The sequence below is a fragment of the Muntiacus reevesi genome, chromosome 18 (genome assembly GCF_963930625.1).
Source record: "Muntiacus reevesi chromosome 18, mMunRee1.1, whole genome shotgun sequence".
Classification (NCBI taxonomy): Eukaryota; Metazoa; Chordata; class Mammalia; order Artiodactyla; family Cervidae; genus Muntiacus; species Muntiacus reevesi.
The window spans coordinates 20,792,881-20,805,800 of NC_089266.1; the positions used below are offsets into that span (position 1 = coordinate 20,792,881).

General features: G+C 51.4%; 1 protein-coding gene across 1 annotated transcript; it reads left to right on the forward strand.

The window, feature by feature from the left end:
- The first annotated feature begins 972 nt into the window (after nt 1–972).
- Nucleotides 973–4,712, forward strand: KRT36 (keratin 36). Its single transcript, XM_065908584.1, has 7 exons — nt 973–1,431; nt 2,326–2,408; nt 2,672–2,828; nt 3,379–3,540; nt 3,641–3,766; nt 3,938–4,158; nt 4,541–4,712. The coding sequence occupies exons 1-7, from the start codon at nt 973–975 to the stop codon at nt 4,710–4,712; spliced, it is 1,380 nt and encodes a 459-aa protein (XP_065764656.1).
- Nucleotides 4,713–12,920: the final 8,208 nt, after the last annotated feature.

The following is a 12,920-nucleotide window of genomic DNA, read 5'->3' on the forward strand; positions in this document are numbered from 1 at the left end:
CACAAACCATCATCAAAGACTGTCCTCTTAGCCCAGCCAACATTTCTATAGCACCTGAGGTGTTTCAAACCATTTTTACTTCTGCCCTGGTTTCGACCCTCCTTGGATCTGCATGAAGCAGGCCCGTGAGGACACTGAGGACGCCCAGGATGGAGTGATGTGCTCAGCATCACAGGACAGATCAACACCAGAGCCGGGGTTTGAACCTAGGTCTTCTGTCCCCAAATTCTGGGTGCCTGCACTTGACTTTGGTTGTGTTGGAGAAGCAATGGGACAAGAGTGTGGGATTTGGGGTTCCAGAGCCCTGGTTTCAGATTCTCTGTACTCACTACCTGTTCTTCTCAAGCAAGCTTTCTCTTTCTTTTCTTTTTTCTTCCTTCCTTTCTTTCAACCATTCTGAGCCTCAGTTTCCACAATGGTAAAACGGAGATGATACTGGCCATCTCCCAGGACTGTTGTGAGGTGTCCATGAAATAACTATATGTCTGGCACCTGATAGGTGTTCCATGAATTTTAGTTCCCTTTGCTCCCTTCTTAACATCCCAGAGGTGAGCAGCTATGAGGGGTAGGGGTAGTGGTCAGAGGTGACAAGTGAGCAGCTTGGGCATCTGGAAGAAAGCTTGTAGAGAGGGCAGGTGCCAAATGTCATTCGTGAGGCCACTCCCAATTTATGGGTTCTGGTGCAAGGACTTTGAAGAGGCAATAAAATTCATATTCTACCAGGAAATGACAACAGCTGAGAGTCCTGACTTAGCAAATGAAATTCTACATTATTTTTTATTTTTACAAGGCTAGGGATTTTTGGATGGGTAGCAAAAATCACATTCTAATGAGATTCTCCTGGAATAGGAATGGGCTTTCCCAAGTGTAAGATGGCAACACCCCACAGACAGTGTATATAAATGCCCCAGAGAGGCCACGAGAGCCAGAACCTGAGCTCCTTGCTAAGCTGCAACCTCCTCTGCTAGCATCATGGCCTCCCAGCTCTGCTCCCCGATCTTCTCCTCTGGGTCCCTCAGGGGCCACTGCGGCACAACCAGCGGCATCTCTCGGGTGTCCTGTGTCCGCTCCGTGGGCTCCTGCAGGGTGCCCAGCCTTGCTGGTGTTTCGGGGTCAGCCTCCTCCGTCAGGCTGGGCCTCTCCAGCCTTGGGAGCTGCTTGCCTGGTTCCTTCCTGTCCTCTGGGTTCCATTCCTCTGGCTTTGCCGGGACCGGGGGCTGGTTCTGCGAGGGCGCCTTCAATGGCAACGAGAAGGAGACCATGCAGTTCCTGAACGATCGCCTGGCTAACTACCTGGAGAAGGTGCGGCAGCTGGAGCGGGAGAACGCAGAGCTGGAGAGCCGCATCCGGGAGTGGTACGAGTCTCAGATCCCGTACATCTGCCCCGACTACCAGTCCTACTTCAAGACCATTGAGGAGCTCCAGCAGAAGGTAACTGGGGCCTGGTCCCGCTCCAGCCCAGCCACCCAAACCCTGGGAGGGGTCTGTCTCATCTCACTGCAGATGAGGCTGTAGCTCTCAGAGGATTCTTTCTTCTATTAGGGCCAGCTTTTCTCTCTAGGGGTTTGGTTTCTTGGGGGACCCAGATCTCTCTCTGCTTGTAAACGCCCCTTCTTTTCAGTCAGTCTCTGCTATAGGAAGAGCAATCACACCCACCAAGCCCTTACTGGACACAAACTCTGTGCCTAATGCCTTCCCTTCCTTTTGTTTGTGAATTCCTCATCTTGGAGAGATGGACATTATTGGTTCCATCTAACAGATGCAGAAGTTGAATTTTAGGGAGGTTTGGCCACTTTCTCAAGATCCCATAGCCTGTTGGTGTTGAATGTGCAATCTGAATCTAGGTTGGCCTGGTTCTCTCTGCTCACCTGAGTGTGACCCACTGTGCCTTTGGGGCTTCAGGTGTCAGGCCTTGATGGCCACTGTGATGTTCTTCCTGGGGCTATTGTTGCTGGTCATTTGTTAAGTCGTGTCCAACTCTTTGCAACCCCATGGACTATAGCACACCAGGATTCCCTGGCCTTCACTATCTCCTGGAGTTTGCTCAAACTCAGGTTCATTGAGTTGGTGATGCCATCCAACCATATCCAACCATCTCATCCTCTGTTGCCCCCTACTCTTCCTGCCCTCAATCTTTTCCAGCATCAGGGTCTTTTCTAATGACTTTCTGGGACTGACGCTCCCTCTACATCTAGGCTCAGAACTCAGGGCTGGAAATGCCAAAGGTACTTAGAAGTATGGCCTCTGAAAGGTGGGCTGTCCCCTCCCACCTGCCCCCACACTGCTGAGCCTTCCCCAGCTCACAGGACGGCCCTGATTCCCCAGATCCTGCTGACCAAGGCTGACAACGCCAGGCTGGTCCTGCAAATTGACAATGCCAAGCTGGCTGCTGACGACTTCCGGACCAAGTGAGTGGCCTGATCTCAGAAGGTAGTTCTGTGCTACTCCCTTGCCTCTGTCCTCCGCCTCTGGGAGCTGGGAAAGGGAGAGTGAGGCCAGATGAAGCTGTAAGTGGGAAGTGCGGCATCAGTCCTAGGTCCTTTCCGGGTCAAGGGAGAGAACCACAGTGATGCTGACCCCAAATCAGCCACTGCACCTGGACAACAAGGTGGCAGGCCCTGCTTGTGAGTGGCTGCCTTGCCGCAGACTCAGCAGGGCTCTGTGTGTGCAGGTACGAGACGGAACTGGGCATGAGGCAGCTGGTGGAGGCCGACACCAACGGCCTGCGCCGGATCCTGGACGAGCTGACCCTGTGCAAGGCCGACCTGGAGATGCAGGTGGAGTCCCTGAAGGAGGAGCTGATGTGTCTCAAGAAGAACCACGAGGAGGTGAGGCTGGTCCCACATACCCTCCTGATGATTCCCACCCAGCAGGGACCCACTGCTGACCTTTGGGTGTAACAACAGTGACAACCACCTCCATAGTAACTCCAGATGACCTTTACTGAAGGCCCACCATGTGCCAAGAACTCTACAAAGCACTTTGTATTTTATTCTTGTTTTATGTCATCCTCACAATAATCCCAGGAGGTATATACTATTACAAGTTTCATTTTACAGATGAGGAAACTGAGGCACAGAAAGGTTAAGTCACTTGTCTAAGGTCACATGGATCCCACACTCCTGGGCATGATACTAAATCTCCATTTGGAGGGTAGTGCCTGATAATGATTCTACTTACCTGGTATTTGCATCATTTTCCAAATTCTCCAAGGAGGCAGGTCAGGGTACATGAGGAGGCTGAAGCCCAGAGAAGTTAAGCATCCTGTTTAATGTCACACAGCTGACAACTGAAGGAGGAGGGTTTTTACCCAGGTCAGTCAAACTCACATCCAACACCCTTGTCACAACCTTATGCCATCTTGCCTGCTCTCTGCAGGAAGTCAATACACTCCGATGCCAGCTTGGGGACCGGCTGAATGTGGAAGTGGATGCTGCTCCCCCGGTGGACCTCAACAAGATCCTGGACGAGATGAGATGCCAGTATGAGACCCTAGTGGAGAATAACCGCAGAGATGTGGAGGCCTGGTTCAACACCCAGGTGGGGCTGGGCCAGCCCTGGACAAGCTTGTGGGGTGGGTCACCGTTGACAGTGGCTTCACTTGCTCTGACCATGCTCTGGGTCTTCTTACGCTTTTCAGACCGAGGAGTTGAACCAGCAGGTGGTGTCCAGTTCGGAGCAGCTGCAGTGCTGCCAGACAGAGATCATCGAGCTGAGACGCAACGTCAACGCCCTGGAGATCGAGCTGCAGGCTCAGCACAGCATGGTGAGTGGCCCTCGCCTGAGGGGCTGGCCATGCTTGTGGCAGGTGCCCCGATCCCTGCCTCGGTTATCATGGGTGGTGATCACTAGTGGTACAGAGATACCCAGGACTGTGGGTCTCTGGTGGGGGGCAGGGTTCCCTCCCATTGGCAGTGCTTCTCTTTCCCTTTTGCAGCGGAATTCCCTAGAATCCACCCTGGCAGAGACTGAGGGCCGCTACAGCTCCCAGCTGGCCCAGATGCAGGGCCTGATCAGCAATGTGGAGGCTCAGCTGGCCGAGATCCGCTGCGACCTAGAGCGGCAGAACCAGGAGTACCAGGTGCTGCTGGATGTCAAGGCCCGGCTGGAGTCAGAGATCGCCACTTACCGCCGCCTGCTTGAGGGAGAAGACTGCAAGTGAGTGACCGTGGGTCCTGGGGGTCCAGGCTTGGGGAAAAGGCTCACCTGGACCCAACGCTTAGTACCACAGTGAGGGTTATTGTGCAGATGAAGGGGAGGCTTGATCACAGCCTCTGGAGAGACATTCCTTCTAGCTCTGGGCTTTAAGCATTTGCAGGTGGACAAGCTGGCCCCACTCACCATACTTCTCCATCCATTGTTTTTGGCTGGGAGTTTCTGATCTTTGTCTATGCAGCCCTCGAGGGATTTCAGAGAGGCACCGTCTGAGCCATTTGTCATGGTCTCCCACCCATCTCACTTGACCCTCATGTATGTTTGACATGCTGGTGAGTTCAATGGCCAATGCCAAACATGCCCTGACACGATCTCATTTCCACAGGCTGCCTGCCCATCCTTGTGCCACGGAATGCAAACCTGCTGTTAGAGTTCCTTACGTCTCGAGTGGGCCCAGTGCCCCGGGCCCCCAGCTCAGCACCCAGATCCGCACCATCACAGAGGAGTTCAGAGATGGGAAGATCATTTCTTCCAGGGAGCATGTGCAGCCGCTGTAACTGGGCAGGCCCTGGCCCACAGGAGGGAGGACATCCCTGTGGGTCCCGGCTCTAAATGACCCCCATCTCTCCTTCCCTAGAGGGACTCCCCGCTCAGCAGATTTTTCTACCAAAAAGCTTCCTAGATTGTGTTTCTGACTTTGACTGCTTTTACGCCGGGTAAAACTAAGCTTCCCTGGAAATTTACCCAATAAAGTGTGTTCTCTTGGCATAGAAATCTCGCCTCTGTCTATTCTCTGTGGTTAGTTAGTGGGGTGTTTGAGGCTTGTTGTGAACGTGTGGATTTTGGTTTTGGGTCTCTCTCTTTTGGCTCTGAGTGGTAGGAAGTGACAGGGTGATTCAATATATTTCATAACAGGGATACCTGGGGGCTTGGTCCCCGAGAACAGACACTGACCCAATCAAAATGGCTGCTGGCTGTAACCTACAGGCTTGGCCCTGCCCATGGGGACCACCCAGGGTGACCCCAGAAAAGGCCAAGGACCCCAGCTGTCCTCCTCACTAGCCCTGTCCTTCAGTTTATCCTCCCTTGTCCAGCTCCTGCTGTCACCTTGCTGGCCACCTCCAGGCCTGACTCTGGGGGACAGTCTAGGAGAGGGGGGTGCCACCCAGAGAGGCAAACTTCAAGCAGGCAGCCTGGGTCAGCCAGTGACAGAGGGAAGTCGGGTGAACTGGGAGATGCAGATGAGAGGGCTGGGAGAATCTAAGTCCCTAACACTGGATACAGGGCTGAAGTGGAGGCAGGGGGGGGGCAGTCAGACTTCACTGTGGAGCAGAGTTCAAAGTGCCCTGGATCCCACTGGCTGAACCATGCTCGTATGGGCATCAGGTCTAATAGTGCCAGGCTCTGGATGCCCCTCTGATTAGAGAAGTAAACCTGGAGCAGTCTGAGAGCCCCACGCCTCCTCTGTCCCTGTGACTCATTCTTCAGTTGGGAATATAAGCCCAGAGAAGGCAGTGACTTGCCCCAGGCCACACAGCAGTGAGTGGCAGGGACCAGGCCATCGCTTGGCTATTCTGACCCTAATCAGGTGCTCCTCCCAGCCCACCGGTTCTCTGTCTCTGTCTCCTCCCTTCCTCATCCTCCACCTGACCCCCTTCCCTCTCTTCTTTACCCCTGGGCTCTTACTTGAGCCCAAGATCCAAGGAAAAGAACTAGTCCTGCTCTATGTCATCAGGTGTGCTTAGCCGCTCTGTCGTGTCCAACTCTTTGTGACCCCATGGACTATAGCCCACCAATCTCCTCTGTCCATGGGGATTCTCTGGGTAAGAATACTGGAGTGGGTTGCCATGTGCTCCTCCAGGGGATCTTCCCAACCCAGGATCAAACCCAGGTTTCCCTCGCAGGCAGATTCTTTACCATCTGAGCCACCAAGGAAGCCCATGTCACCAGGTATTAGTTGCTGAACATCCATCTTTGACCTGCTGGACAAGCCACAGGGGCTTCAAATATCTCCTGGACCGTGGGTGAAGACGCTCTCAGGCGAACTGGAGAAGCGGGCGCCCTAGCCGTGTCACGAGACCTCCCTGGTCCTACATCTTTGAGAAGGAGCTGTGGGAGACTCCATTGTGTGCACAGCACCTGGGAAGTGGTAGCTCCACGTGCTGGTGTTAAATGAAGAGTCCCCAGGCTGAGAGTGGGGGCTGGGAAACCCTACAGTGTGGGCTCAGGCTCTGTGCTCGGTTACACGGTGCGACACCAGTGGGGCCAACACTGCTGGCCAGCAGCACCCTCAGAGCTGGACAGTGAACCCAATGGGCTCAACTTCAGACCCCCCCTCTGCCCAGGACTCAGGTGATGAGAGGAGGGTAGCCGGGATGCTCAGAGAGTGCACCACACCCTTGTATGCTGCTCCATAGAAATAGCCAGGAGTCGGGAGTGGGTTGTGTGCTGCTCCATAGAAATAGCCAGGAGTCGGGAGTGGGTTGAACCTCCATTCTTGCCACGGTTCCAGCTCCCCGGCTCCTGCGTGGAAGCGGTAGACAGACTGTGCAGGCTTGTGACCTGATGAATAATCATGTCAACTCCTCGAACCACCCTGTTTATGCAAACTCTACAGTTTGTAGAGTATTTTCACAGCCTCATTACATGCATTCAGATGGCCTGCGTGTTGGGGTGCTTGACTTAGGTAGCTTTGTCTAACATTTTATCAAATTGTTCAGAGCATCTGTGTTGGTTAAGGAACCTCTGTTCTCAACCTCACACACACACCCGTTATCGAGTCCAGTGTACCTCTCCAGCCATTCACACTAAAGTTCAATGCTGTTTGGAGTGGGTGTTCGCACAGCAAGTGGCAGACTCAGGACCCCTTCTCAAGTGTTTTCCATCAACAGAGAGATGATAGAAAGTCTTACATTTGATCAAATTTCCCCAGAGTGAACATAAAACTTCATTTCAAGGCATCTGATCTTGTTTGCACTTTCTAGCTAAGATATCTGGCTGCTTTCTCATTCACATGTACTCAGATCAATTAATCAATCAACAGATAAGTACTGAGCACTCTGGGCCTGGAAGATGCTACTATAGGAGTTTATATTAGGCAAGCAGGGGTGGGGGGAACAACTGGACCAAACAGTGGTTAGTGGGCACTGTTTGCTAGTTACTGATGGTTCCGTTATGACGTTAACACCCATGCACTGCCACACAGTTTCAGGGATGGCAGGTATGGGTGAGGCGCGGGTTTTCAGGTTCTTAGGAGCAGGGAGATCATTAAGAGCTGGGGAGTCCAGGGAAGGCTTTAGAAGAGATTCAGAATTGATAGGGAACCTTGAAGGATGGATAGCAGTAGCAGGAAGGAGGGAAAATGGTATTTGAGGACATGGCCAAGTGTCTTCATGGTATGTGCTGGGGACAGCATGGATCCCAACTGAACAGAGTGCAAAAGTCCTGTAGAGAAAGTTATTAGGATACTTGCTAAAGAACATTAGTTCTTGCTAATGATGTCCTAAGTGATTATTTTGTTGTATTAAAAAGAATTCTAAGAAAAATGGAAATAGATCAGAATAATTTCATAGCTTTAAAAATATTGCTGCTCAGAAGAAACATGCAGCCCAATGTTCATCACAGCACTATTTCAATAACCAGGACAGGTAAGCAACCTAAATATACATTGGCAGAGTAATTAATAAAGAAGATGTGGTACATATATACAATGGAATACTACTCAGCCATAAAGAGGAATGAAATTGTGCCATTTGCAGAGATGTAGATGGACCTAGAGAGTCAGAGAGAGTAAAGTAAGTCAGAAAGAGAAATATAAATATCGTATATTCATCCATATATGTGAAATCTAGAAAAACGGTAGAGATGAACTTATCTACAAAGCAGAAACAGAGTCATGGACATAGAGGACAAGCATATGGACATCAAAGGAGGAAGGGGAGATTGGATGGACTGGGAGATTGGGACTGATATATATATACACCACTCTGTGTATAATGGATAACTAACGAGAACCGACTGTATAGCACAGTGAACTCCGTTCTACGGTGACCTAAGATGGCAAACCACTCCAGTATTCTTGCCTGGAGAATCCGATGGACAGAGAAGCCTGGCAGGCTACAGTCCATGGGGTCGCAAAAGTCGAACATGACTTAGCATCTAAACCACCAGCTGGGAAAGAAATCCAAGGAAGAGGGGATATATGTGTGTGTGTGGCTGATTCACTTTGCTTTAGAGCAGAAATTAACACAACATATTAAAGTGACTATACTCCAAACAAATCAAAACAAAACAAAAATACTGCAGCTCAAGGCATCACACAGTAAGATGGAAGAGAAGGGGGTTCCTGGGTGGACAGTGAAAAAGACTTTTCCTTTAAAAATATTACTGATATGCTTGATAAAAGTATCTAAAAACACCTATCAAGAATTCTTAGCCACACCTTTGGGGGCGGGTTGGCTTACGGGCCTGCCTCCCTTTGGCTTTTGGCTGAGAGAACACTTTGCTCTTTGCTGAAGGGCTGGTCACTCTGGGCAGGTGCTTCACCTTCACAGGAATGCCTGATCTCTCACCATCCTGAGCCTCAGTTTCCCAATCTGTCAGAGTAGGGATAGTAAGGCTGACTCTGAAAGTATCTTTCACTCCCTGCTCTCTACTCACATTTTCTCTTCTTCCTTCTTCTTTCTCTCCTCTTCCTCTCAAAAAGAGAAAACATCCTTTCTTTGCTTCCTTACTTAGCACAATTCACCATACGAAAAGCACCCATCCATCCATTTGCTATGAAACATCTGGAAGCCCAGTGCTTGACACTGTGGAGATTTCATGAGAAGTACGAGGTCAGCCTTGGCCTCCAAGCACTTACAGTCTCCCTGGGCAGAGAGGGCTGGAACATGAAACAATTAGAAGATATCAGTGAAAGTGGAAACAGTGACAGATTTTATTTTCTTGGGCTCCAAAATCACTATGGACAGTGACTGAAGCCACAAAATTAAAAGATGCTTCCTTCTTGGAAGAAAAGCAATGACAAACCTAGACAGTGTATTAAAAAGTAGAGACATCACTTTGCCGACAAAGGTCTGTATAGTTAAAGCTATGGTTTTCCAGTAGTCATGTACCGACGTGCAAGTTGGACCATAAAGATGGCTGAGAGCCGAAGAACTGATACTTTCCAAAAGTGGTGCTGGAGCAGACTTTTGAGAGTCCCTTGGACAGCAAGAAGATCAAACCAGTTAATACTAAAGGATATCAACCCTGAATATTCATTGGAAGGACTGATTCTGAAGCTGAAACTCCAATACTTTGGCCACCTGATGCGAAGAGATGACTCATTGGAAAAGACCCTGATGCTGGGAAAGATTGAGGGCAGGAGGAGAAGGGGGCAACAGAGGTTGAGATGGCTGGATGTCATCAGTGACTCAATGGGCATGAATTTGAACAAGTTCTAGGAGACAGTGAAGGATACAGAAGCCTGGCGTGCTGCAGTTCATGGGGTCACAAAGAGTTGGACATGACTTAGCGACTGAACAATAACAAGTCAATGGAGGACCAGTGGGTCAACCATTGGTCACTGCCTTGGGTGATCAGAGCTGGGAGGCACTGCAGGGCTGGGGTAAGCTGTGGGCTCTAGGGGGAAGGTCAGGCTGGGGCTGGGTCCCCAATGTGACAATGCAGTGGGCCTTGGTCTGGAGGTGGAAGGCTTAGGCTTCAGTCTCCCTGGGAAGACGGTATGAATGTTGGCAAGCAACCCTCGCCCTGGAAGTCAGAGTCCTACTACCCACACCTGAGTTGCAGGGTGTGTGGGGGGCTTAAGGGAAAGATGCACCTGGAATGCTTGTACGAATGCTAGTTCTCAGCTGCTCACCAGCTATGTGACCTCAGGTCGGCTCCTGGAACATTCCAAGCCTCAGTTTACTCAACTGCTAAAGGGGGATATTGGTGATGCCATCTCATGAGGCTGTTGAAAGGCTGAGCAATGAGTGTTTGGTGAACAATGGCTGGTCCCTTTGGCCTCGTTAATAACAGGGCTGGCTGGGCAAAGGAACCGCTTCCAGGTGGCACAGCTGTGGGGCCCTGCCTGGGAAGCCATGTGGCCCCCAAGCTGTGTAAACAGCCTGAGGCTTCCTAGGCCTTGGCAGCTGCAGTTTCTCTGGGTCCTGTGGCTCCAGGGCGGCCCTTGCTGAGACAGAGCACGTCCTCAGGAGGCTGCGGCTTAGGAGGGCTTGGGTGGGGCCCGGTACCCCCATGGGTGGGAAAGGCAAACACCCAAGGAGGTGCAGCCAGGCTTCCAGCTCAGCTGCGTCCTTTGCACTGGAGCATGGATTTCCAGACAGGAGAGGCTGAGGCAGCCAATGGGATCCTGGGGTTGTGCCGGGCGGGTGCTGGTCACACCAGGGCCCTGGGTGTGGGAAGGGCACGGTGACTCATGGGAGCTCTACACCTGAGGGCCCCAAACACACACACCTGGCCCATGGGATGGTGGCCTGTGTCCTCAGAACCTGTCCATACTCCTCTATGACATGAGCTTAGGATCACTGGTCTGAGGACAAGACTCCACCCACGTGGGGACTGGCAGTCTTAGCAGCTGCCGTCACTGAGAACCTATCATGCCCAGGGATTGTTCTAGTTCTTTAAACTCATGTAGTCCTGACAGCAGTCCTAGGAAGTGGGTATATTATCCTCCTCCCATTTCACAGGGAAGGAGACGGAGAGGTGGAGAGACGTGAAGGCAAGTGGTTGGGGACGTGGTGGGGCTGGGCTCTGAACCCACAGGGTTTACATGTAAACTCAATGCTGTGCTGCTTCTCCTGGGATGACCGAGGCTGCTGACCATCCCTACGTGAAGGCCATTCCATTCTGTCCTTTCCATTCTGCATGAGCCCGACCACGTCCAAGAGCTGGTTCTAGAGCGGAGGTGCAGGTGGGCAGTGTAGTGGAGGGGGCTCAGCTGGATTTGGATTGGCAGCTTGGCTTTGTAGCTGGAAGCCCTTGGGGGAGCTCTAATTAACTCTGCATCTTGGTTTTTACAACTTTGAGATGGAGATGATACACCGGGGCTCACGAGGCAATGTGAGGACTAGCGCAGCACTTGGCTGATGGTCACTCTCCTGGTGGGAAGAATTATTTGTCCTTCGAAGAGTGACTGGGCTTTTCAGGTGGCTCAGTGGTAAAGAATCCACCTGGCAATACAGGAGATGCAGGTTTGATCCCTGGGTCGGGAAGATCCCCTGGAAAGGGTAACGGCAATCCACTCTAGTGTTCTTGCCTGGGAAATCCCCATGGACAGAGGAGCCTGGAGGGCTACAGAAGGTGGGGCTGCAAAAGAGTTGACTGAGTGACTAAACAATAACAAGAAGAGTGAGCAGGAACCAAGACTGCAGGGCAACCCAGAGGGCAAGTCCTACAGAGCTCTTCCTGATACTCCCAAGGAACTCAGTTCCTGGTTCCACTTATGGGTCTCTCTTGCTTGCAGATCGGATCTGCTGAAAAGTAATCCACTCTTGTCAAGCTCTCAGCATCAGTCCAGACAACTACGAAATGAAGTGAAGTGAAGTGAAGTGAAAGTTGCTCAGGCATATCCAACTCTTTGCGATCCCATGGACTATAGAGTTCATGGAATTCTACAGGCCAGAATACTGGAGTGGGTAGCCTTTCTCTTTTCCAGGGGATCTTCCCAACCCAGGGATCGAACCCAGGTCTCCCACATTGCAGGTGGATTCTTTACCAGCTGAGTCACCAGGGAAGCCCAAGGATAGTGGAATGGATAGCCTATCCCTTCTCCAGCGGATCTTCCTGACCCAGGAATTGAACCGGGTCTCCTGCATCACAGGCGGATTCTTTACCAACTGAGCTATCAGGGAAGCAGACAACTATAGCAGAGATAAAACCAATAATCAATCTCTATGTGCTTCTGAGGAGGCTGTGAACAAGACCACTCCCCTGTCCCCAGGCAACCAGAAGAAAAACCTTCTCCATTGTTCACCCAGGGCCTGGAAAGGCATACGTTCCTACACATGGGAGGTGTCACCATGGACAGGTGCTCAGGTAGCCGACTTTTAGTGGTTTTGGCTAGTGCTGAGGCTACACAACCGGAGGAGATTTCCTAACAAGAAAGGGAGCAGGAATGTGTCTCTCGAGGCTCTGCTGTATCTGGGGTGACCAATTGTCCCCTTTTGTCCAGGATTAAGGGGTTCCTGGGACATGGGACTTTATCATAGAAAACAGAATAATCCTGGAGAAACTGAGGGAGTTGGTCACCAGAGCCATATTTCCCAGCCCCTTCTAGAGCCTTCTGTGTCTCTCTAGGGGCTAGGCCCCCGTCTTTCTGCAACCATCTGGCTTGCTTGTCTGTCTCCCAGGAGCCAGCCCAAGGCCTCCTCTATGCCCTAGGGCTCATCAAAGGAGCCGCTGCTGGAGAAAGTTGAGACGGCGGCTGGACTCCCACACCTCTGGATGCTGATGACAGGCTCCTTTGAAGAACAGATGAAGACTTGGTCCTCCGGGGGACATGGGGAGCTGGAGATGAATCTTGACGTAGCCCCCGGTCCAACGGGGCTCTTTTTTTTTACGAGGCCGGGAAATGTTCATGGGAAGCTAAATAGGTTAATGAGGGGTTCTGATGGAAAGTGGTATTAACTTTAACAAGGAGAAAACACTTTGTAAAGAACAACGCCCACTGGGGTGGAGATATAAACCCAGGGATAAGGAGCTGCTTCTCTGTATTGGGGGGTCTCTGGGCTCGAAGCTCCATCACGTGTGCTGTCCAAGTC